This window comes from Varanus komodoensis, unplaced genomic scaffold (assembly GCF_004798865.1).
Source record: "Varanus komodoensis strain SLA01 unplaced genomic scaffold, ASM479886v1 scaffold1, whole genome shotgun sequence".
NCBI classification, from domain to species: domain Eukaryota; kingdom Metazoa; phylum Chordata; class Lepidosauria; order Squamata; family Varanidae; genus Varanus; species Varanus komodoensis.
This window is the reverse complement of record NW_025335268.1, coordinates 92418861-92445000: the sequence shown is the minus strand read 5'-3', so window position 1 is coordinate 92445000 and position 26140 is coordinate 92418861. Positions and strand designations below refer to the sequence as shown.

Below are 26140 nucleotides of genomic sequence, written 5' to 3'. Positions count from 1 at the left end.
GTGCTGAACTGCAAATAATCAAAAACGTATGCCAGAGCTTCCAATCCCCATGCAACTGTGCTGGAGGCGGAGAGTGGGAGAGGAACTGACAAGTCCAAGGCTGATTCATGTAACTGCAAACCACAGTTTATACCTTGAATTAGGCCAGCGTAAGCAATAAAGAAGGACTTGAGAGGGAAACGCTCATCTCCCCTTTTAAAATTTTCTTGCACAATATTGATCCTATAGAAATGTAGGGCAGGAAGAGACTTTAAGATCTTCCAGCCCAGCCGCTGTTCACTAAAATTAATTAATTAATCTCAATGAAACATATAAATCAATATAATTCAGATTGGAAAGTCTCACATACTGAGAGTCTAATACATGGGTCCTCAAACTATGGCCCGGGGGCTGGATCCGGCCTGCCATGCCCCTTTCGATCCACTGTGCATGCGGTTTGCTTCAAGCAAGAAAACGATCTCCAAGCGAGAAAATCTCCAAGCGAGCAAGCTGCTGCCTCATGCACCCACCTAGCGGCACGTGCCCACCCGCGCCTCACCTTGCCTCACCTTGTTTTGCCCCTCACCCCGCGCCAGCCCGCGCACACCGCCGGCACCACATTTCTGGCCCACGCCCAGCACCGGCAGCTTTCAACTGGCCCCTGGTGGAAAAGTTTGAGAAGCCCTGATCTAATAGGTGTCTATCAGTCAGATTAAGGAATATTGTTACTAAAACACCGAGCTATCTTTTGTTGCATTAGGAATATTTGCTGTGGTTCTTTCTTAAGCATCATTTCTTCCAAAGGAAGATGCATTGGTATAGTAATTTGCACATAAGAGTTCTAAATCACATTAGAAGTTTCAGTGATTGGAAGAGTGCTGTGTAATAAAGCTTGCAGAAGCTACAAGGTCCCTATATATGACTGACAATAGCAAGAACAGTTTTATAAATACTGGACATTGTGTAAAGATATATTTCCCTGCATCTCTATTACAGTTTGAAGGGCGAAAGTATTGTGAACATGATTTCCAGATGCTTTTTGCACCCTGCTGTGGGGAATGTGGTAAGTTCTCCAAGTTCAAATACTTGAGCCATATCTTTGTGTGTATGTGGAGAGGGAGAGATACTAAGATGAAAAATGTACTGATGATGCACTGAGCAGAGGGATTAGACCAAATCTGGCCTTTCTAGTGTTGTAAAAATCTTAGGGGATGGCTCCTAATAGGACCGGGGGCACCTGCAGCCCAGAAGTCGTGTGTTTTCCATTCCTGTTCTAAGCAAAAGGTTTCTGAGATTCAGAACCTACCAAGATAATCTTTTGTGGTTCAGTGGAGGCAATATGGGTGCTGCATCTCGAAAATTTAGATCTGACTCTGTTGGCAGCCATCAGCACGTTACTCTCACTGGGCCTATTTCTCATCTGTAAAATAAGGACAAGAGTTGCCAATCACAGTGTATTGTTTCTATTGCAAGGTGAATTCATCATTGGCCGTGTTATCAAGGCAATGAACAATAACTGGCACCCAGAATGTTTTCGTTGTGAGCTTTGTAATGTGGCTCTTGCTGATTTGGGTTTTGTGAAGAATGCTGGCAGGTAAGAATGGACAGGGGGCATGAACATGAAAAAATTCTGGGGTTTTTAAAGAATGGGGTGATGCAGTTTGACTCTCCAGTGAGGCACTCTTTGTTTGAAAGAATCACTTCTTATGGTGAAGGGGAGTTCGAGGTTGAGAATCAGAAAGAGCACACATTGAAGAAATGCACATATGAGCACAGAGACTGAACAATTGCTACTGTATACACAGACCTTCTCTTAAAGCACTGACTGTGTTTTTCAAATGCACATTAATCTCTCACATGATGGTTTTAGCATGTGAACGGTGAGTTGCATATGTTGAGTGAGTAAAATGATAAGTAGCCTTCTGAGATAAGTCAGGAAGAGACCTTGTATCTGAAGCTGGCTCTTAAATGCATTGTGGAATAGATGTTGTCAGAAAGAATAGGCAAGTATTGAATGAAAAGGTAATATCTAGAGAAGGAATTAAAAGAGAGCCATTCTTAAAACTGTTCAAAAGATTTTGTACAAGATGCAGTGAGAGAGAGAACACATAAACATGAAGATGTAGTCAAGTTCACTTACCAGTAGCAGATTGATAGGCAGAATATTTGCTTAAAATTAAGATATATTCTCTCTTTGAATTTATGTATTTTAGATATGTGAAAAATATAAACAAGTTTTTAAAGAAAGCATAAAATCAATGAAGTAAAAATAGAAAGAGTGACTTATATCATATCTTAGCTTTAGGCTTTCCTGCATCTGATCTCTATCTGGAAGTTGCGTTCACATTCTCACCTCCTGGAGTGACCTATGAGTGGAAAGAATCATTTATTTGTTCATAACATGAACCTTCACAAACAACTTTTTAATATATATTTTCCATGTAGTAGAACTAGTAGAATGAAGACTATTAAAAGAAGGTAAACATGTTGTAATTTGTGTCCCAGGGTTTTTAGTTACACTAAATTGTGGTCAAGATTCTATAGTTGGATGCTAAGTTGCATAAGCATAATGTGACAGATAAACATTTAGTGTTTTTCTCCCAAATACTATGAGGAACAGAAATTCAAAACAACTGATTTTTTGTGTGTGTAGCATATAAAATTTGGAATATGCAGAGAACAAAAAAAAGTGCCAGAATTGCAGCAGGAGATATTATTGATGCAGTGGGCAGATGTACTGATGTTGTTGCTCAGGTGTGAGGATCATTGCCTTGCAGAGATGGTAGGTACAGGCTGCATTAAATCACAGGCAACGCCATAAAAAAGGTGACATGGCAAATGGTTAACTGAACACATTTAGCTGCAGCAAAGCTCCCTAGAAACCTTTTGAGTCATGTATGACTGAGAGGCAATTCATTAATTATATACAGTCACATAAAAACAGACACAGAATATAATTTTTGTTCAGAACATGTTATTGAAAATAATACCTGCAATGAAGACCCTAACAAATAAGAGCTCTAGGGTGCCTTTTTAGACAGAAACAATTCCTACCACTCCTATGTTATAGGCAAGCCTTCTGACAAAACATCCAAAGGATTGTACCTTTAAATTGTGACATAGCATTTATGGTATATAAGGGGAAAAAATGACAGAGACAATTATTTCTACAACATGGAGAATCAAAATATTCTCTCTTTCTTGTAGCTGTGGTAAAGTTACCATAACTTATTGTGACACATCAGAATCAACATTCACAATGTTCTTGGAGCAATATATACCTAGCTATTGAATACATTTTTAAAATTTGGTCAGTTTTGAACTGCAAAATTGGGCAATTTAGTTAAATTTCTAGTCTTTCTAGAATGCCAAAATTAGAATCAGAGGATAAGCTGTGGATGTCAGGATAGCTGTATCCTAGCTGTGTAGTCTACTTGTTAGATATCTGAAAGGACTAACATTTTTCAATGCAAAATTATTTTATGAAGTAATTGCAGTATTTAGTACTTGTATTATTTTTTAATCTCCAGTTATTCCATTATTTGTATTAAGACCAGACAAGGAGAAGCGCAGCTGTATTGTAGTATATCGTCCACTGTGAATTAGTACTTACTGGTGGATGCTTTGAACAAAGGCTATTAAAGTAGTGCTGACCCCTATATTCGGAGGGAATCTTGATGGAGTAGAAGTGTCTCAGTGGCAAAGAAGAATTCTTGGAGATACAGGTGGAGGATATCTGCCCTGGAGGCCACAGTATGGTTATAGAGGGCTCTACAGCAATCGATTTACCATCAGTGGTAGTCACAGCATTCCTGTGCAGGCAGGGACAGCCTTGAATTCACTGGATCCAAAGCTCTCCATTCCCTGAGAGGTCCCAGAATTGGGCACCTCAGTTCCAATTGAAACCAGTGGGGGAGATTGTTTGAAACTAAGAAGCACTGGAACAAAGAGGTGGAAAATAGGTGGGGCATCTTCTTCAGAAGTGACAAATCATCCACCACTGTTCTCCCCGTTAGCGCTTGTCTTTTCCTTTGTTTTCTCAGAAATGAAGCATGAGATCTGCCTGTACAGCTCTGTAAAGAAACACTACTTGGTTGTTTGGGGGACTTAATAACACTGCATAATAACACTTGTTTTCTTATATTTACAGTTCAGATTTAGCACTTAAGGAACTGTCATTTGTTTTCCCTTCACAACTTGAAGTTAGCCTTGCAGCCCGTTTGCTGCAAAACAAACCACACAAAGCTTCACGGAACTTCTCAGCAACAAAAAAATACATGACAGGATCTAGTGCACCATTTAAGCTGGTGAGGCAAGAAGTAATGCGATTGCCAAGAGCCAGGATCCGCTGCATTTCACAAGAAGTCTTCACGCCATCATAATTGAGGATATAAATGTAGCGGTTGATATGATAGGGCACAAAGCAGACCAAGAAGATCATAAGAACCATGATTATCATCTTGATGGCCTTTTCTTTTAGATGATTCTCAATTCGGTTCCCTCTCTTCAGGCTTCTAATGATCAATAAGTAGCAAGTGACAGTAGTGAAAAATGGAAGGGTAAATGCCACAGCTAGTGACACAAGAGCATGGCGAGAAGCCTTCTCTCTATAGAGCTGCAGGCAGATGGTGGTGTTGTTCATTTCTGCTGTCTGTACACTGACCAAAAGAGGGGCCATAGCCACAGCAACTATAACCCACAAGAAAGCACAGGCCAAGTGGGCATAGAGTGACCTGCGGAGTTTGAGAGACTTCACAGGGTGTACAATGGCTAGGAAGCGGTCTATGCTGATGCACATGAGGAAGTAGATGCTGGCATACATGTTGAGGTAGAAAAGGAAGCCTGTGAGTCGGCACGGGATCTCTCCAAATGGCCAGTGATTGCCTGAAAAGTGGTATACCAACCGGGTTGGTAAAACTAGCACAAAAGACAGATCGGCCACAGCAAGATGCATCAGGAAGATGTTGGCTGGGGTGTCTGACTTTTGGTCCCGAATAAAAAGCCAAAGAGCCAGGGCATTGCCAACAAAGGCTAGCATGAAATCCACCAGGTAGAAAGTAGCAAAAAGGACATTTTCCATATGGGTCTCCTTGCCACATTGTTCTGAACTTTCCAGGGAAGTGTTGGAGAAGAGACCTGAAGCATCTGCCTGACTGTTCATTCTTCACTGTAGCTTGTGAAACCTGAAATAATCAAGAAAAATAAAAAACTAGGGAAGAATGTTATAGTGCCAAGGAGGCAACATGGAAAATAGCCAGGCCTGCTGTTTGCTTATATTTCTGAGGATTACTGGCAAGGATGCAAAGTAGTATGTTTTGTGTTTTGTATACCTGGGGATGCTTTTCACTTTTGGAACCCACCAACTCTTCAAGTTAGCACTCCTTGAAGTGAAAAGGGAGGTTGCCAGCAGGACATATATCCTAAATTTTACGCCTGTTCACAATTGCATGCATGCATACACAAGCCTTTCTGGATCCTGGCCACTTTCTCTATAATCTATCTATGCCTTGGGTGGGCTGAATGTTACAAAAACACGCAGAGGAGATTGCAATGGGGAAAAATGAAAAGCCTGTGGTCTTTAATCATCCTAGCCTGAATAACAGAGGTATTATGCAGACTGAGGGCAGCATTCAGTTGGACACAAAAATTAATACAAATCATGTTTTGCCAGCATAAGGGACCTCTAACTTGGAATTCTTTGAAAAACTGGCATGCTAACCAAAGCTATATTGGCATTGTGATATAGGTTTCTTATGCAAGCATCATATAATTGTCATTAGTGAGAGTATCCAACTGAATTCTGCTCATTGACTGAAATCTTAAATTCACTTACTGGAGAGTAAGACATGTTGGCCTTTAGATTTCTGATTAAATGCACTTCAAATTTCACTATTAGTTCACCTCTGCCATGCCTGTACAAAATAAACCCTGGTTTCTATAAAGTATTCTGAGATAAATAAGCAGTGGTTGCTTGCCTTTGAAAAAACTGAAAGCCAAATGTCATTTGGATCAAACTTTGGCACTAATCCATACCCACAAATCCTTTGTAATAGCATGATGTGTCATTCCTTCATTTGACCACAGAGTGCTCTCTAGTAAAGCATTTCAAAAAGAGAGGAAATAAGGGATTGCCTTCCCCACCTCAAAGAATTCATCCTTTCTTGCACCCTTTTGTATTTTAATCAGGCTTGAACAAACACTCTTGAGTAGATTGTGCCCCAAAGTTTTTCATATGCACCAGGTTGCCTATTATTTTTATTCAGCTTTCAAGGCTGCCCAGAGGAAAGAACATTGCCCTACAAAATACTAAAGAAAACCTGGTTAATTATGTTTCCTCAGAGTTGCAAGAATTCATTCCTCGTGTTTCATAGTTACATTTTGATGGCTGACATGAAATCAAGGTGCACACTTGCATCCTACTCACAGTCGTGCATAATTCACTGATTAATTCACACTAACTTTTCAGCATCAGAATGCTTCCTACACTGTGTTATATGCTTCCTTTAGCAAGTGTCCTTGGCACAATTAACTGACACTCATTGGGATCCTGCTAACCATTTACACACTATTCATATTTTCAAGTTTCATTAACATCATGAAGAATATGTAGCAATACTTTCCTTAATATATTGATTTAAATAGATTGCACAATGGACTCATTGTATATTTTAGTACTGAACACAACATTATAATCAAAATGGTTGGCACATGGAGGCAGCTTAACCTGGCATTTGTCCAGAGGCTGCCTCAATGCTGTGGCCTGGAGAAATCAACTTCCATGAGGCTGCCACAGTCTGAATGTATCGCAACAGGGGAAAAACTGCTGAATTGGAACAGTTCTTCACTGCTTACCATTTCAAACAGCCTCCCTATAGTGCCATGTCATGTGAAGTGAACCTTCCTCAAAGTTTTTTGGAAACTGTTATCCCTACACACCTTACTAAAACATTCACAATGTAGTTCTGGTCTTCCCATCTCTCTAAGATGGAGGAATGTCCATAGAAGAGGCTTGAAAAGCAATTTCTCTTATGTCTTTCACTAACACATTACTGCAGTTTTTTAAAAAGAATATAAGCTATTTAAAACTTTTATGCTTTTGGAAAAAACTTTGTTATTGGTAGTTGAACCTTAAATTGTACAATTTAAAATCTCAGAATCATTAAACAGGTTATTGACTTGCCAAATTCTCTTGGACTGTGTTACTAGTGCAATTGTTCCAAGAGATCTTGCTGGGTTATACTTGTTTTTCAGTTGGCAGCAATCCATAACATTGATGATAAGTGCAACTTTGCACCCAACTTCCAGCTTAAATTGCGTTCTGTGCATTAAGCTGGTGTGGGGTTCAGTCATATTATGTGTCCGATTGTTACAGATAGTTATGGTTTTCACAAAGTCTTGATGCTTTTACAAGCATTCTATAATGTGCTTAATCAGCTAAATGCATTCATTTACTGGAAAGGTTTCTATTTCTATATTTAGGTGGCTTTACAATAAATTAAAGGCAACCTCAAAGCATTATTATTAGGTCCCCTGGAATCTCTTAGCTTCTGAGATCAAGGGAGTTCTGGTTGGGAAAAACAGGCTTATTTTAAAATCATAATGGTAAGAACATTTTATCAACAGGAGAAATCCCAGATCTGAAATGAGAGACAAAAGTTCACTGGAGGAGCATGAATAGTTTGTCACGTGCATTTTGTGCTTGTTTAGCTTCCATTTATTAGAGCATTTTCACATACATTGCAAAAAAAATTGAGCATCATTGAGCATCATAAATTGCAAAAAAATTGAGCATCATGTACTTGTATAAAAGTTGTTCATGAAGAGTAGAATGCAAAAGAAAATTGGTATGTTCTGTGGATTTTATATTTACTTTACAGACCAATTTAAGTATAAATTTCTGATATGAAAATGCTCTTTCATTGTATGCAAGCTGGTCTTTCTATATATCTTCCAGCATATAACCTGCAAACACCAGAAATTTTATGTGCCTCTGAGACATTTTCTAGTGCAGTGCTTATCTTCCCCTTTGAAACCAAAGTTCTTACCTCTTGCAGCCTGCAGTCCTATAGGAGCAAAGGGTAAACCTCTTCTTGGCTTCTCAGGATGGCAGCAAAAGTAGGAAAGACAGCAAGGCTGAAAACTGTGTGCTGATGTAGAAGATGCAAACAGTGGTATATTCTGTGGAAGAAAGAATCTGCAGTATATAGAGCCCTGCTAGTGGTGATAGTCCATTATCATCTTGCTCACATGGGAGGAGAATAGATAACACACTTGTTGTGAAAGACGGTTTTCATTCCTGCAGAGCTCTTGGAAGGGGGAGTCGCTGTGGTATTTAAGAATATTCCAATGTTTGTCCTGATCATTCAAGTATCTCTGAACCTCTGCTTTTTGCACTGTCTTTGGAGCCCTCTGACCATCGTAGAGGGCTTGGAGGGAGTTGCAGAAAGGGAGGGGAAATTTGGTGTCAGGAACACAACAGGACATTTCAGAAGGGGATAATTCTATAGTGGTGGGAGTGGGGGTGAGAGGGCTGGCTGCCATAGTAACAGCTCTGTGGTTCTAAGGCCTCCCTTTGCTTGCCGTGGAGGAGGGTCTATAGGATGCTAAGGGGGACAGGCTTCTAAATGAGCCAGGGTGATAATAGTTTGTCAGTGGAAAGGGCTGAAGGCTGCTTATTCAGTTGAATGAGAGTGGTCTCTTTTTAGGACACTTGCTATAGGGTCTCAGTGCCCTGTATAATTAGACTCCATTCCACAGTGTGGAATAAAATTGATGCCTTTATCCTGCAAGGCACACAGCTGCGTGCTCCCATTGATAAAGGCATGCTGTCTGCTTTCTTGCTAGGAACTGTGGCTGCAGTATCTTCAGCTCTCGGGTGGAACAGAGGAGAAGACTTGTGAAAAGGGAGTGTTAATAACATTCCTTTCCACTTATGCTCATGGGGCTTTCTGTCTGGGGTTTGTGATATAGTTCCACACAGTAGCCTTGTGGCATTGAGATTTATTATTAGCTTCATTTTTCTGGTAAGGCCCTGGAGCCTAAATGACCTGCCCAGATTGGCAGGTCTGTGAGACTGCCTGGAACAAGATCCAGGTCTCTTGGCTGCTTGTCAATATGAATCTACCAATTCTTCTCTATCTGCGTGCACCCAGCTCTGCAGATAAAGAAAGCTGAATAGATTACGAGATTTCATGTAAGCAAATTGCATTGCATACATTAAATTCAGAAATGTAAACTCATGCCATTGTGTGTACTTGTAAGAGGTATATTTGATCATTTCTGTTGCTCCTCCCCTTTTTTGGGACAATTGGCACTAAGGAAGTATGAGCAGGAGAACCAAAACTGAACATATTTCTTAGAAATCTTGATTTTTGCCAGGACCAGTTTAACATTAGTACCATTCACGTAATCTTAAGCACTCTTTTCTCTGAGCAAACCCCAAGGACTACAATGAGACATGTTTATGAGTTAACACTTGTTGCTTTTGGTGCCTGTTCTGTGGTCCAACATTCTTCCATCCAGACTTTGAATGATGCCTCCCAACTTTCCCCTTTCTTTCCAACTGCACTCTAGGCACCTCTGTAGAACGTGCCATAATCGTGAGAAAGCCAAGGGCCTGGGCAAGTACATTTGCCAGAAATGCCACTTGATCATTGATGAGCAGCCCCTGATGTTCAGGAATGACTCCTATCATCCGGATCATTTCAACTGCACCCACTGTGGGTATGTTGGTTGGCTACCAGCTAGGACCAAGGAACACATGAAAAGATGTAAAATAGATGGGCATTTGGGGACTCAGTGATCTTCCAAATAAACATTACTGCCTTCAAGCAGATGTACAAAAAAGTTCTGTATGTTGAGGATTAAAGAGCCTCTGAATCAGAGTTGCTGCAGTGATTCTGCTAAGCTGTTTTAGACTTCCTCTGCATTAGTGAATTCTTCAGCTGGAACTGTTCTGGCTGAGCTTGAACAGCTCTTTAAGGATCCAGTTTTGAAGGCTCTGGCTTTCAAAAATAACTGTATCGTGACTTAGTGGAGGTTTGATACACACCATAATATACAGACTTAAATTTTCTGCCATTTCTGGTCTGCTTATCTAAATAGGTTTGCCATTCTAAAATATTTTTCCTCAAAGTATATGTCATAACTATGTTATGCAACATGAGGCAAAGGACATCAAAGAAAATACGCTTGTATTTCATTTTTCCCCTTTTGAGCATTTATCTTTTTTCCTCTTTGGCAGATGCACAGAAGAATGTCAGGTTTAGTGGCTGTTTGCATGTAGCACTGGAGGCAGGTTTTCCTCTGAAGGCCTTGTTTTTGTGCTGTTGTATGCAGGAAGGAGCTAACTGCTGATGCCAGGGAACTGAAGGGGGAGCTGTACTGCCTGCCATGCCATGACAAGATGGGCATCCCCATCTGCGGGGCCTGCCGCAGGCCCATTGAGGGTCGCGTGGTCAATGCTCTGGGAAAACAATGGCACGTGGAGGTGAGAACGTCCCTATTGTGCTGCTTATTGCAGATTTCATGTTGCACAGTGCCAAATGTTGACACGTTTTGCTTGTTTTCCAGATTAATGGGCAGATATTTGAACTGTTAGGTGCATGCTACTGCTTCATTATTATTATTTTGTATTTGTATGCATTTTAATTGTAAACCCCAATTGTATGTGTTTTAACGTTCTGAGCTGCTTTAAGTCTCAATCACTGGGAAGAGGCAAGATATAAATGAATATAATAACCATAACAATAATACAGTGATTGCAGAGAAGGTCCATTTGTCCATGGAGACCCTTATGCAACTGGCACCTCAGTATGAGGCAGGCTTGCCCCTTCCAAGCTGCAGCAGCTGCTGTGAATTGGCCCAGTTGGCATTCTACATTCTACTGCTGATACTGGGAATTAACACTAAAATGGGGTTGTGGAGTACATAATCTCTGTTTCTTCCCCACCAATTTATCTATTCTATGAAAAGAAAGAGAACCCTTTGTTGGAGTCAACTTTGCCAGTAGCATAGCATAGAAAATAGTTGAGACATTATTACCACAATACCGGCAAGCCTTTTTTGGACCCCTGATGTTTAGCCCTGCGTTATTTGTAAGCACCCATATTTCCATAATGTTATCTTCTTTATAGGGTTCACTGTGTTTTAAAGGTTTTCATATACTGTGCTTAGTACGGGTTTGATCACACTCCCTTCCTCTAACACAGACCCTTTGACCAAAGATGTCCTTATACTTACAGCACTTTGTTTGTGCCAAATGTGAGAAACCATTCCTGGGACACCGGCACTATGAGAAAAAGGGACTGGCATACTGCGAGACACATTACAATCAGGTAAAGTGTGTTGTCCTTTGTACAATGTACTTTCCTTTTTGACAAAGAGAACAGCAGAAGAAAGGTTTTGAGAAATGCCTGCTTTTCTAATGGAAAGAGAGTAAACACATACAAATATGTGGTATGGAAAATTACAGACTTAACTATCTCAGTAGATACGGCTAGGGATGCTGCTGAAACCAATTGGTATAGTCATGCAAATTAAGGTGCCTCCAGCAAACCTTAATCATAAATAACAATTCTTAAGTTTGGGGCTGAATGGAGAGGGAGAGCTGCACTGCCAAGACTTTTGTAGCTGGAATGAGATGGAATCTGAGGGGTGGGGTGGGGTGAGGGGTTCTGCACAAGTTGCTTTCTTGTCTAGCACAGGCTGTGCTGTCTACTGATAGGAGCACTTGCTTTTTCACTGTGCTCTGCCTTTCTATTTAGAGCAAATATTTCAAAGCCTTCATAAGCCTCCAGTGTTCTTTTGTCCAAACCCAGTTCAGGCTGTGGGGAACATGTCTTACGTGCTTCAGTGAGCTTCCAGAATCATGCAGTCTCCTATGTATATGGGGTGTGCCTGCACTGAAAAACCAGGGGTCATAAGGATCCTGTGGAATGGGAGGGCGGGCTGTGGGTCTCTGTCCATGAAGCCCACAAGTATTTTGAGGCCTCCCCTTCCTTTGCTGGGGCGCACACACACACGTCTCTCCTGCTTTCACCTCACCCTGAGCAACCTCTTCCGAGAGAATCTACAGAGCTGTATTTAAAACAACCATTGAGATACCCTTATTTACTGGAAGCTGCTTTCCTATTGTCTGCAGGATGTAGCAGTTTTTTACTCCACCACATTTCTGTGTCTGCCAGCAATGTACAGACTTTGTGAAATCTTTTCCATCTTCTGCATTTTGTGAATTGTCAAGCACTTTTTGTTGCATTATCCACTCACCGATGGAATTGGATTTTGTACAAATGCGTTCATATGCACACATGCAGATTTGCAGTTTTACAGTTTAGTTTGCAGGAGGGGGAACGTGTGTTTTCAGCGGTTGCACATTTCTTCGTATAACTAAATTTGTGTAAAATCATGGAAAGTTAAAAAAAAAAAAACCAAAACCAGTCCCTAAGTCTGTGAAATCCATATGACTTGGGAAAAGTTGATCCACTGCAGAATGCATGGATCGCATTTATAGAAATCTGAACTTGCTAGTCCCTGATTTTAGCCCCTTTCTTTCCTCCATAGTGGTTATTGAGAAAGCAAATAAGCCCTTCTGGTGGCAGACTTTGCTACTGCAGTGGTACCTCAGCTCACGAATGCCTTGGTTCACGAACAAAGCGGGTCACGAACAAAAATTTCTGAAAAATTTTGACTTGGATCGCGAACACTGCTTTGGGTGGTGACCAAGATTGCAGCCATCTTCCCCCTGCCCCCCGAGTGGGGAGATGGCCACGATCGCAGTTTCTTTCGTGCAGGGAAGGCGTTTGTGATCAGAGGCGCGTTGCTGCAGGAAAGATGGGAGCAGAGCAGAGCCATGGGGGAGATGGCCGAGATTCCGCCTGTCTTTCCTGCAGCAGCGTGCCTCTGATCAGGCACACCTTCCCTGCACGAAAGCAACTGTGATCATGGCCATCTCCCCACTCGGGGGAGGTGGAAAGATGGCCACAATCATGCTGGTTGCGTGGGGAGGGGGGAAGATAGCTGAGATTGTGCCCGTCTTTCCTGCAGGAGTGCGACTGGGATCTTGGCCATCTCCTGACCCGCATCCTGAGCACATGCGGCCATCTTCCCCACACAATCGCGAGAGCGGCCATCTCCCCCCTCCCACACACACACACACAGGTGTGGCCATCTTCCCCACTTGCAGTGGCAGACAGACCTGAGGTCACTTGCTGAAAAGCTGATTGAATAATGGCTCCCAACAAAGCGCAGAGCAAGCACTGTGGTAAAATGAATGTGCAGAGTGGTAATGAAGGTGACCGGAATGTGCAGAGCAAGAATGGTAAAAGGAAGGTTTCAAAGAAAATAACCATTGAATTGAAGAAGGAAATTGTAGGAAGGCATGAGTGTGGTATTCAGGTGACTGATCTGGCCTCTGAGTACAAGATGGCAAAGTCAACAATTTCAACTATTTTAAAGTGTAAGATGCCATCAAAGGAGCTAATCTGGCAAAAGGAGTAACTCTGTTTAGCAAGCAGAGGACTCAAGTGCTGGAGAAGGTGGAAAAACTTTTGTTAGTGTGGTTGAATGAGAAACAGCTGGCAGGTGACAGCATTAGTGAAGCTATGATCTGTGAAAAAGCCAGGAAATTGCAGTGATTTACTGCAAAAAACCCCTCTACAAGTGCAGCAAGTGTTGAATTTAAAGCCAGTAGAGGGTGGTTTGATAATTTCCGCAAAAGAAGTGGCATCCACAGTGTGATAAGACACGGTGAGGCTTCCAGTTCTGACAAGGCTGCTGCAGAAGCCTTCAAGAAAGAATTCGCTGAATTCATGAAGGCAGAAGGACATCGCTCAACAAGTGTTCAACTGCGATGAAGCAGGGCTCTTCTGGAAGAAGATGCCGAACAGAACCTACATCACGCAGGAAGAAAAGGCACTGCCGGGGCACAAGCCCATGAAGTTCAGATTGACCCTTCTGCTGTGAGCGAATGCAAGCGCCGATCTGAAGATGAAGCCACTACTGATGTGCCATTCCCAGACCCCTCATGCATTCAAGGAACAGAATGTGAACAAGGCCAGACTGCCTGTCATGTGGTGGGCCAATGCGAGGGCTTGGGTCACAAGGAAATTGTTCATGGAATGGCTGCACGAAGTGTTTGCACCCACCGTTCAGAAATATGTTTCTGACAGCCAACTGCCTGAAAGGTGCCTTCTTCTAATGGACAACGCCCCGGCACACCCTCCAGCCTTGGTGGATGATATGGATGCCGAGTATGACTTCATAAAGGTCAAGTTCCTCCCCCACAACACGACAGCTCTTCTGCAACCCATGAACCAGCAAGTGATCTGCAACTTCAAGAAGCTCTACACAAAGGCGCTCTTCAGCAGGTGTTTTAATGTCACTGAAGAGACGTCCTTGACTCTGAAAGAATTCTGGAAGAAACATTTCAATGTCCTCCACTGCATCAACCTCATTGACAAAGCCTGGGAAGATGTCACGTACTGGACCTTAAACTCAGCCTGGAAGACACTGTGGCCAGAATGCATCACTGAATGTGACTCTGAAGGGTCTGATGCAGAGGCAGTGGAGGAGATTGCGTCCCTGGGCAAGAGTATGGGTCTGGACCTCAGTGGTGCAGACATAGAGAAGCTGGTTGAGGACCATAAGGAGGAGCTGATGACAGAAGAACTTGCTGAACTCCAGAGTGAGCTGCAGAAGGCACTTGCTGAGGAGGATTCCACCGAGGAAGAGGAAGACAGGGAGGAGGTTAGCAGTGATGTGATACAATCCATTATGAAAAAATGAAAAGAGTGCCAGGATTTCTTTGAGAAGCACCACCCCAACAGAACTGTAATGAACAGAATGTTGAATCTGATTAATGATAACATGGTCTCTCATTTCCAGAGGGTTATGCAGCACAGGAAAAACAAGTGACTATAGACAGATTTTTCACCAAAATTGACCCTGCAACTAAGAGACAAAAATGAGAGGAAACCCCTGAAAGAGATCTCCCCAATGTCCTTATGGAGGGGGACTCTCTCAAAACAATAACCTCTCCCTCCCCCGCACCTAGGTTAGTGTTCTCCACTGTACTGTACTGTACTGTACTGTGCTTTATTACTTTGTTGTTCTTTCTTACTTTGTTGTTCTTTGTCACTGTGTTTCAAATTTTTCTGATTAAAAAAATAGTTACAGAACGGATTAACAGATTAACCTTATTTATATTGAACCTTATGGGGAAATTTGACTTGGGTCACAACCAATTTGGGTCACAACCAGAGTCGTGGAACAGATTAAGTTCGTGAGCCAAGGTACCACTGTATTTCCATGAGGCACTTAGAAATATTTGCTATGTATGCTCATAAATGTTGTTAACTAACCATCTGTAAGAGGAGAAACAGAGGTTGGGAAACAGCCACTGAGTCTCTCCTATCTCAAGTACCAAATTATCTCCACAAGACAGGGTATACTCTTCTCAGGTCACTAAGAGGCAAATTGTGTAACGATACTGACTGGAAGCAGCATCTGGGAATTTCTCGCTTCTGCCTCCTCCAGTTGAATTTTTCCAAAGCAGCAAATACCAATGTTATAAAAGTATTCCTGAAAAAAATTATGTAATAAATAATACAAACTTTGTGAAGAAAGCGAGGACTTCAGACATGGTGATCTCTCTACTAGGGTATAAATAGATTTTGAGAAAAGAATATCCAATACTTTTCAACTTCAGAAAACAGGAAATATAGGATTTCGCATAAATGCAAGTCATGTTAATGATCTCATTAACAAATACATTTTTGCCTTGGCACATCTGCACAGTGGTGAATAGTTCCTGTCATCAAAGACTACCAAAAGTAACTTTAAGGAGCTAAGAATGTAATATGTGATTCTTGTGCATATTTATAAGAAAAGCTACAAAGGGAACTAAAAAGTATAGTAGTAATTTAGGATATTATTGTAGGAAAACCAAATTTATCCATTATGGAGGGTTTACTGGGATCAAATTGTTTGATTTGATAAAAGTTGGGTAAAACACTTCCTTTATTAGTATTTAAAAGAAGCTTCTTCTGTATTCCTTTTTTTCTACACAGCTCTTTGGAGATGTCTGCTATAACTGCAGCCATGTGATTGAGGGGGATGGTAAGTTTGAAGCTATTTATCAATGCAGCTGTTGCAGTTCTGCATGTACAAAGCATCAGTTATTCTTTTCATATCTGTTCTTGCTGGATTTAGTACAACTCTGCCATTTATTAATCATGTTTCCTGATATTTCTTGCTAGTGGTATCTGCTCTTAACAAGGCTTGGTGTGTGAACTGCTTCTCCTGTTCTACCTGCAACATCAAGCTCACTTTAAAGTAAGTGCTAAGCAAAATCTGCCCAGATGGGAAAATGAACACAATCCAGGGAGTTAAGACAGAGTAATCATCAGAGCAATTCCTGGGGTTGATTAAACTAGGAATTGCCAGGGACAAGCAGAGTGTACACAAGCAATTTCCAATTTTATGATGTACAAACCTGGAAAATCTGGTTGTTATTAATTTCATTTCTGTGCTTGCCCAATAGCTGAAGTTTTCTGGATGGTTCACAACAGATAGATGTGGAAAATGCAGTCTAGTAGCAAGTCCAAATGCATATCAGTTCAGATCATTTGTTGCAGAATTGTGAAAATCTCAACACGTTTTGATTACAATCTCCTTCAGCAACAGTTGTGTCAGCTGTTCTTTCTCCCTCCCACCCACCCACCCACCTTCAAAGAGAGCTCTCATGAATCCTTCCAATCTCAGGCAGATGTAACGAACACTGCACTCTAGTACTGGCCAGCCAGCCAACCAGACTGGTTCTCTATACTCACAGGCAAGCGGCTTGTGTTACCCTAGTGTCTCAGGTCTTTTAACCAGAGATGCCGAAGGTTGACTGGAAGAAACATTTCTTTGCAAAACTTTTGCTCCTGAGCTTGGAAAGGATTTTACACAGGCAAGCAAAGGGAATATACACCTGATCTCCCTGAACTGTTAAATGTCACAAGATTTTTCTAAGTAAAATGTAATGACTCTGTATTTGTTTGAAAGGAATAAGTTTGTGGAATTTGACATGAAGCCAGTGTGCAAGAAATGTTATGAGAAATTCCCCTTGGAACTGAAGAAACGTCTGAAGAAGTTATCCGAGTTGGCTTCCAAGAAAACTCATCCCAAAGCTCTGGATTTAAATTCTGCTTAAAGAGGTCCATGTATCCTGCTTAAAGAGGTCCATGCTTCCTGCTGACTGCACTCATCTTCACCTGATAAAACATGTATCACCTGCTGATCCACTGAAGAATGTCTTAAAACAGCTTTCCCCAACCTTGCATCTCCCAGACATGTTTGAACTGCAATGCCCAGATTTCCCCATCAGTGCCCCTGCTGGATGGGAATTCTGGGAGTTGCAGTCCAAATGCCTCTGAAGGTCTCCAGGTTGGGGAAGGCTGCCTTAAAGGATCTGAGACAGACAAAGCTCACCAGTTATATTTTGCAGCCTGCATATTTTTCTGCTCAAGTATATTGTGTCGAGTCTGGCTTATCAAAGACAGATATGGTTATAGATTGGGGTGCAGATCTACAGGCTGGAGTGCCATATTCCCCAGAAGACCATCTCCCTTCCCCCAGCAGAGCACTGGTTGGGTGGTTTTCCAGCTTTTGTAGTTTCCCCCCTATTATAAAAGATAGAAATCCCTCTTCTAAGTCTTAATTACTACAGTAAGAACTTAGCGAATGCTAGTACTGGGGGTATACCACTTTTGCTTTTGGCTTCACCTATCACTGGAATGTGGCCTTTAAGCTTTTGCAAAATGGAATTTAGATGTCAGAGGTTCAGCATCCCTGCCTACATATTCCTTTCATATTCAGAGCTTTTCTGACAAAGCATCTCGTTTGCACTCATCATTCCCTACTCAGGGTTTTTAAGATGATGTTGTGACTGTCTAGTTGTGTTCCTTTGTCTGTATAGCACTTTGAGCAAGTTTATTGACATCGAAAGAAAATTTTTTCACATGTATTCGTGCTGTTCTGCTATACCACTATCTGCTATGCCACCTTAAGGTTATAGAGTAGAAAAGCAGGAAAGGAGATGTTTTTTGTGTAACATTCAGATCTCAATCCTGCTAGAAAACCCAAAAGTAGATACAACAGATTAACAGCCTCTGTGCAAAATCCCTTTTTTTCTCCACAGTTGCTGTACTGAGATTCAGGGTCAGCATTTTATTCAGCATTTTATGCAAAACCAGCTTGGTAGGCTGCAAGTGGAAAAAAGGAAAGGTTAAGTGAAAATAGACGGTTTAACACTTTCCATCCAAACATTTGCTTTTTAGCTAAAAATCAAATTGCAAGCAGCTTTTTCACCAAAGTTGAAAAAGCACCTTGGAGAGATATTTTAAGCTAAGAAAGAATTGGTGTGGTGAGGGAAGGGTTGCTGCTTTCATTTCTGCTTATCCTTTGTGATGACTTGTAACCTGTGCAGGCTAATTTTGATTTTTAAAAATTGCAGAGAAAAAAATGCAGTCAACTTCATGTAATGTGTCTTCTGAACATTCCCTTAACATTGCAAGTGACTAATTGCAATTGAGTCCCTAAATTGCTAGTACTGGGGGTTGTGTGGGATTTATGAAAATCAAGCAACATTGCCATTTTTTATAAAATTGTTGCAGTGGAGTATGGTATTACTTGGCACAAACTTATATCGGTTTATTAACTGGCCAGCCTTCCTTACTGCTGTAGTAACTAAGCTGCATGTGGTTTTTTTCAGCTTCTGAAACTATTAGTTTATTCTGGCATAAACAAGTTTTATAATATAGACAAAATTTTATAAAATTCCCAAGGTCTCACCTAGCACTGCACCTTATTATTACCCCTTCATTCAGTGTTATATTCAATTGTATTGTAATCCTGTAAGCAACCCTGCTAAAGCTAGAACTATATGCTACCTTGGCAACATATTCCCAAAAATATGTTTTTATATTAATGCAGGGGCAAGGAGTGTGTCTTTAACCCTTTCCCCTCTTCCATCTTTGCACCACACTTCATCCTGACCAATTTCTCCACAGCTATCTCAGGTTTTATGTCGGGAGTTGGGTGAATTGCAGAGGAGAAATAGCTAGGATGCAGAAAGGTGACTGACAGTGGAGGCATTAAGCCTACTGAGCACCATGTTATCTTTTGCACCTGTATATTTTTCTGCTCAAGTATGTGCTATCTACCCGCCCCCACCCAAAAAAAATAGCAATACCAGGCAATCCTGTGTTTGGTAGCTGTTTGCTTCATAAACTGTAATGTTTGTATTTCTGTGGTAAGAAGATATAGTGGAAAGCTTAGTAGAATAAGCTGTCCCTTTGTAACTAAGTACAGAGCAGAAAAGCATTATCTTGTCCTTCTTATGCATCCTTGCTTTAGTTAAGCACTGCACACTGCTTCTATTGCAAGATGAAGATCAACTTTTCCATCTTCTTTTATAAATGAATCCTCAGATAACATTTATATACTAATTATTATTTTATAAATATTTAGTTTATGTTGTCACATCTAACAAAGAAAAGGCTTGTTCTTTTCTTTATCCGAAGCCATGCTTCAGCTATAAATACAAAGGGGAACAAATTTCACAGGGAGAAGCACATTTACAGTAAGGGGACTCTCAGAGAATCAGTCACTCTCATGTAGAGCCCTCAGTTAAGATTGTGCATGTGCACAAGTGTGCATGTGAACTGGCATAGTCATTTAAATGGAACAAACACCAGACTTATGAGCAGGCAGTTTGCTTGTTCCATGTGTTCCTGTAGGTAGAGAAGTTGTGTGGGAGCAGTGTGGTTCCCTTTCCCCCAATGAAGCCATCAAACTGTACTGCTGAAGGAAAAAAAGCACAAATACTACAACCCATGTAGAATCTTCATATCCTGACTAATGTTAAGACTGCTCGTATATTTGGACTCATAACTTTGGTTATTCATAGCTAGAGAATACAACATCTAAGCCACCTAGGAAGGCCTTTGGCAGTTAGGTGGCATGTAAATGTTTGAATAAATAAATAGGCATGCATCTATTTGCAGTGAAAGATATGGCAAATTGTGCTAGAGGGGGATGAGCAAGTGAATATTCAACCTTAAAGGTACAATCCCATGCATGTTTATACAGAAAAAAGACTATAAATTCCCACCTTTAGTATGGGAAGCACTGTGACCGATGATTCCTAGTTCCTGATCCAACAAGTGATAATGGGCCTGCTTTCAGGATCATTAAATGCTGTGTACTTTAACAATTTTAATGTACTATTCCTTGACAATGCAGACTTTGTTACTCTAATATGAATAGACAAAGGCTATGTGCCTTAAATTTAACTGATTTCTAGGCCATCTGTAACACTAAGAAGTCAGAGGCATTTTTACAAAATATGGTATTTGCTTTTTCCATGATACATTTAAAGATGAGTTTAAATATTTAAAAAAATTATAATGATTGGGAAAAGCCTTATACAGTGGAATCAAGAGACAGATTTAAAATGTCATTCAACCTATGGAATTTCCTGGGGCTTCATAAGATAAATAATTACAACACTAATCTCTAGAGTTATCTAATATGAAGAATCAAGTGTCTACTTCTGAAATTTTCTTTTATGTTAGATTGTTATGTACATCATATCTTCAAAAAATAGAATCCAATTGTTGGAATTTGTTGAAAAATATAAAACGATCGCCAGGAAACAATTTACTTCCAATGGCAAATGGCTTTTCTAGGGCTGCCTGCTATAATGATCAGTAGAGCTGAGCCAAAGCATGGGGTTGAGGTTTATGAACATTTGTCCTCTGAAATATGTCCCATTTTTGGCTCTAAAACGCATATATCTTGCTGGCAGAGTGAGAATGAAGGTAGGCAATGAAACTACAGAACAGAAAGCATTGGTTGGGTGTATGCTGGAATGCACACCCCAAAGAGAAGATTCTCTTTCAGAGTAAGTATTTGGCTGTCCATCAGAATATACAGAACAGTATGGACTCTGGCAAGGGTAGGGCTTGATTTGGCCTTCAGAATGAGGGTAGTGTATTTGCATCAGTGCCACCATTCAGTTAAATATGGCCCCATGTTTATTGTGCGATTCCTCACTGAGTTGGATCAGTTGTCAGGAAAGAAAGAAGCCCTGTAAAAGTGTTTAAAATGCCATTGAAAGTGGAATGTTGGGGGGATGTTGGCTGTCACAGGAAACAGGATATAAACATGGGAGGCAAGAAGTTTTGCCTCCCATTTTATTTTGCACATGTTGAAAACACACTTTTTAGTATAGCTCTGCTGACCAGTCCATGTCAAGTAGGCATTTGTTCCATTAAAGGCAGTCTGAATGGGTAAAAATCATAAGGTAGATTCATATTAAGTACATGCTGCACTGAATGCATATTTACTTGCTAGCAAACAATACATTCTTAATATGCAAACAATATAGTTACATCTTTCATGCATACATAAATCACTTGAGTTCATGGATTACTTCTGAAGAAAGCAAATAATCTTAGAAGGCATAGGAGGAACTTTAAAAGTTACTAATAATTGGCATCATAATAATGATATTCTCCATCCTCCAGTGGTAAGGCGATGGAGTTGCCAAATATTTTGTAAGAGACAATTCTCAGTTGAAGAGACTGCATTTTTTACAATGTATGGAAATGCTGTGACTAACAGAGCAAAGTGAGGGATGGCTACTCAAAAGTGAATTCTGTGGAGTGTAGAGTCAGTGTACCCAGGTAAGTATGCATTGTAGGGTTGTAGTATTGTTAGGATTCTAGCCTAACAATACAATACTGTGCATGTCTACTCAGGGGTAAGCCTCATTGAGTTCAGTGGGACCTGTAGCCTGACAAGTGAATATATGATTGCAGCTTCCAGTATATGAAAAATGCTCAGTTATTACGTAAACCATATAATGTATAAATAGGAATTGTCTCTTTCTGGTACAAGATCATAATCAAACTTCAGTGTGTGATGTCAAACTTTTTACAAGACCTATGAAGTTTTCTGGCAGTCAGTACTTTGCAATTGTATAACTGTTATGATTTGCCTAACAAAATGATCACTTCTGTTGGGTTAAAAGATAGTATTCACTTCAGTTTATATTATTGGAATGACTGTTCACTGATAGATATATTTTAAATCTTCACAGTAAACATTAGTTTAAAAGTTACACGAGTTGTGTTTTTATCGGAGTTTGGTTTGGGTCAACTGTAACTACAATCATATTTCTCCTCAAATAACTCCAGTGGATGTGGCTTAGTTTGGGGCCATTTCAACTTGCATTCATTCTAGTGTTTTTATAACAGAGGACCAAGATAGATGGTTTAGCAATGCTTCTTGGATTTATTGTTACTGATTTATACTTGGTTTTTACAACATGTATGTCTAAAGAAAGGCAGCAAATATCACTCTCATTGTTGTACATTTCTATTTAAAGAGTAGGAAGAAGAATTTGGTTATTAGCATTAACAGAAAACAAGTATACAAATATTTTAAGTAAAATATATTGAACATCAATTCAGAAATGCATTAGAACCCTAGTGACCTCAATTCCAGATAATTTCAAAGTACCCACTGCCAGCAATGGACACTGCTTGCCGAATTTGTGAAAGGTTAAGTATGTTAAAAAGTGTGGCACTCTTTGGCTGCATGCTGTAATGCTCATCCTACATATAAAATATTATATTTGCAAAACTGCACATTTCATCCTAGGTTTGAAAGAGACTACTTTGGCAAATAACAGGTTGGAAGCCAACAGTTGGTTTTTCCTAGCTGCCGAAAAGTGCCCAAAGAATTTGTGTAAAGGTACTACATCAGCCTTCCCCAACCAGACCCTCTAGATGTTTTGGGTTAGAAGTGCACTGTTAAAAAAAATTTCTTCCAAAATACCAAATATTGTCAATTTGGCACTGGCTGCAAGTGATGGATAACTGCCATCTTCAGGCAAGAAGATGGGAATTCTTCTTTTTGTTTACAGCATTCATTAACAGGTGCACATATGATGTCAACAGATCATCCATTTTGTATCCCTAGAGGGAGGAGAAATACATTTAGTGATTAGTCTCAGAAAGGGCTTCAAAAACTCCATCCTGATCAACAGATTAAGCCTCCAGGCTGTCCTGGCAAGCAATATTGTGTTAGTACTTACCCTACTTATACAGTTGTTTCTGCTTATACAGGCCAGCATTCCTAAATATTTAAGCCCTCATTCTCTTTGCTAAATAATCTGACATGTGCTCCCCTACATGGCCAAAGCAACAAACTTGCACATATGCCAACCAGTCCCATCTCTGCTACAATTCTAAGATATAAAATTTGCTTCTTTCAGTTATGTCACCTGCTCCCATCCCTTTCGCCCATGCATATACTCCATGCCCTCATTTCCCTGCCTTCTAACATCAAGAAAGGCACAGAACTATTTTGCATAATATAGTCAGGTCCTGGGCTAGTTAATCAATGAGAACCTGCAGTCCTTGCCAGGCACATGCAACCCACTATTCTGAATAGGTAACTCCTGTTGGGGTGATTGCGGGTTGTACCATGTCATACACACCTCACCATTATTGTTTATTTGAGGATTAATCCACACACAAATCTCTTTCTTGTAAAGGGTTATGAAATAGACAAAATCACCTCACTTGGGGGGGGGGGCAGGTTGCATAGTGAAAACAGCTGTGGTTCATAATGGGTTAAATAATACAGGATGACCTAACCACATCATGTGAACCAGGTGGGACAAGGAGACTCCTGATCTAAGACAAGTTGGAGAAAGCTGCTTTTTCAGGATTTTTCTCAATCACCTATAAGAGAAGAACTGATTGTGAAAATGTTTTCTCCTTCCCTGGAATGGACATGTTTACTGGATTGCTTTCCTTATCCTTGCGATGAAGCAAGGACATGTTTCGAAAAGCCAATGCAAGTGCTTAGAAATTGCTCCACAAAGAGCAGTCTGACTATCCCCAAGGGTACAGCCACATGGAGTAGGCAACGTTTGACCCAATGCATTCCTGAACAACAGCTTCAAGGTAAGTGCGACAGCACCTTTTGCATCTGCCACTTATATAAAATGCTGTTGAAATGTAGCAGTTATCTGAGTATGTTGTGGGACTAGAATTATTTTCACTACACAGCTGCCTTCCTGGGGACAATTAGTTCTGTGAGGAGCAATTTGTCAAATTGGAGAAATTTTCCCAGAGAGCATGTTTACAGGAAAGAGAGCAAAGCTTAACTAGAAACTGTCAGGTGCTTCTTTTCTCTTCAGCAGATGGTCTCAATAAATCTGAAATTGTAAGTTTTTCTTACCAGAGATGTCTCACAAAGGATTCTGCTTCCTCGTACCAGGTTCCCAATCGTCATGTGGAAGTATGTGCTGCCACTGCTCCAGTTAGATATTTTAGTGAAAGGATACACTATTAAAATCTCCTGCAAAGCAAAATTAATGTTACATGTGAGATTTATAAAATACACAGACCATAAGAGAGATGTGGGACACCTGCTTGTAGCTTTCCATGAAGCAATTTAATACTGATGTTTCTTCACTTTATCCTCTCTGCTAATTTCTGTTGATTTAATGTAAGTTGTTTCTAGGAAAAATTCTACCACTAGATAGAGTGGTTTCTGATCCTAAAGTATTCTTATTCAAGCATTTCTGATCCTAAAATATTCTTTCTAAGCCGTGTTTCAGTTTATTTGCAATTTAGCCTGAATGATACACCAAACATCACTATCCTTATGTAGGAAGGAGCTGCTTCTTCCTGGGTTCACAGTTCTCATGCTTACCACCTCTTTATAGAATTCTTTGATTTTACACTGTTTTGGAGAAGCAAAGAGAATAATAGAGAAATTGATCAGGCTTGAGCGAATAGTCTTAGTCAATACAGATTTTCTTTAACAGAAGCAGCAGTGCTAGTATCTCCTGATGAAGGCCACAGCTGTGGTCAGATTTATTTACACACTTACCTGAAAGGAAAGCGTTTCCAATTTAAACTCAGGCTGTAAGCCTTTTTCAATGGGTTACAGCAAAGGTATACCAAGTATACGAAAATGTGTCTTACCTTAGTTTTTGGATGTATTAAGGAGACTCCTTGTTTGTTGATAGCAATCAGTACAATATCAGGGAAATTTGGCTCAGAGACTTGCTAAGTAAGGAGGAACAAAAAGGAACAAGATCTACTCTTAAAGAGTTGTTTCTTACCACTAAAATGGTTGCCTGTTGTCATTTTTCTTTTATTAGCACATGAACCACAAAAGCTATGGGTCAAACTATATTACACAAAAACACATCACACACACATGTTCAATGGCTTCTTCCCTCAAGCTTTCATCTGGGTATTCTCCCTTGAATCGTAGCTTTGGAGGATGGACGCTTGGAAATGGAAAGCCATTTACAACAGAATAAAAAAAGCGTTAAGCACTGTTTCCATTCCCCAGGTCTCCATCACCATCTCCTTTTCATAGAGGTGTAGGCAGGTGGAACAACACTGCACACATTTGCATCCTTTTTTTGCATGATTTAATCAGGTGCATATGCACTGGGTTGTATGCAATCGTAGCCTGTCAACAGCAAAAACCAAACTGGAACAGCAGCAAACTAAATATGCCTGAGTGAAGTCCCAAAAGCACACACTAAAAATGGTAGATAAGTGAAGTATTGGTGCTGTTTCAGCAACAATTTCAGGTCATTTTGAATCCTAAATTCAATCAAGAAATGTATCTGTAAACATCTTTATTTAATGTGTCACTCATTTTCAACTCCCCGTTCCCCAATTTCCTGGAAAAAACTAAAGAGGTACATATTCCAGAAAAACAATAAATTGTGAAAATAATTTTCTATAAGTGCAGATTATTTGCTAATTCCATCCTATTGTTAAGTATTATTTACATGGAATTTTAGACACAACCTATTTTCTTGTGGTGTGGCCACTCTATCCCCTCTGCATATTGACAACTCAATAGCCCACAATATGAGTTGTCACTGAACTGTGGGTCATTGTTGCAACATGGATTATTGTGTTGCCTAAACCAGGCTTGTAAAGCATAAACAACCCAGGAAAAGAACCCATGGTGTAACTGTGGTTTATTCATCATGGTTTGCTATCTTGACTGGGTTTAGACAACATGACCACCAATGGTTCAGTTACAAGCTACATTTGTACTTTGCGGA

The 26140-nt window shown here is 40.4% G+C and overlaps 3 protein-coding genes across 6 annotated transcripts in view; 1 reads left to right on the top strand and 2 right to left on the bottom strand.

Moving 5' to 3' along the window:
- LIMS2 (LIM zinc finger domain containing 2) overlaps positions 1–22147 on the top strand; it is a 37437-nt gene extending 15290 nt beyond the window's left edge. For 2 of the 3 annotated variants that reach the window (XM_044435535.1, XM_044435543.1), the window contains 8 exons: positions 976–1042; positions 1453–1573; positions 9553–9702; positions 10318–10468; positions 11223–11315; positions 16047–16095; positions 16236–16311; positions 17026–22147. In XM_044435535.1, the coding sequence (XP_044291470.1) occupies positions 976–1042; positions 1453–1573; positions 9553–9702; positions 10318–10468; positions 11223–11315; positions 16047–16095; positions 16236–16311; positions 17026–17173 (855 nt within the window). In that variant the 3' untranslated portion in view covers positions 17174–22147. Of the gene's footprint in view, positions 1–975; positions 1043–1452; positions 1574–9552; positions 9703–10317; positions 10469–11222; positions 11316–16046; positions 16096–16235; positions 16312–17025 lie in introns of those variants that run through there. The other variant, XM_044435552.1, reaches the window with a different exon arrangement.
- Positions 1583–9367, bottom strand: GPR17 (G protein-coupled receptor 17). Of its 2 annotated transcripts, XR_006415257.1 has the most exons (3): positions 8025–9367; positions 3593–5162; positions 1583–2345 (listed from the first exon to the last, which is right to left on the bottom strand). XR_006415257.1 is itself a non-coding variant. In XM_044435565.1 (2 exons), exon 2 carries the CDS (start codon positions 5138–5140, stop codon positions 4124–4126), a length of 1017 nt encoding a protein of 338 aa, XP_044291500.1. In that variant the 5' UTR covers positions 5141–5162; positions 8025–9367; the 3' UTR covers positions 1583–4123. The 2 variants fall into 2 exon arrangements, 1 of the variants encoding a protein (XP_044291500.1); XM_044435565.1 differs by having other exon boundaries at positions 1583–5162.
- Positions 22148–22519: 372 nt separating the features above from the next.
- Positions 22520–26140, bottom strand: part of MYO7B (myosin VIIB) — a 63234-nt gene continuing 59613 nt past the window's right edge. The window contains exons 46-48 of the mRNA XM_044435523.1: positions 25032–25115; positions 24280–24399; positions 22520–23006 (exon numbers count right to left, since the gene is read on the bottom strand). Coding sequence (XP_044291458.1) covers positions 22917–23006; positions 24280–24399; positions 25032–25115 — 294 coding nt within the window. The 3' untranslated portion in view covers positions 22520–22916. The remainder of the gene's footprint in view (positions 23007–24279; positions 24400–25031; positions 25116–26140) is intronic.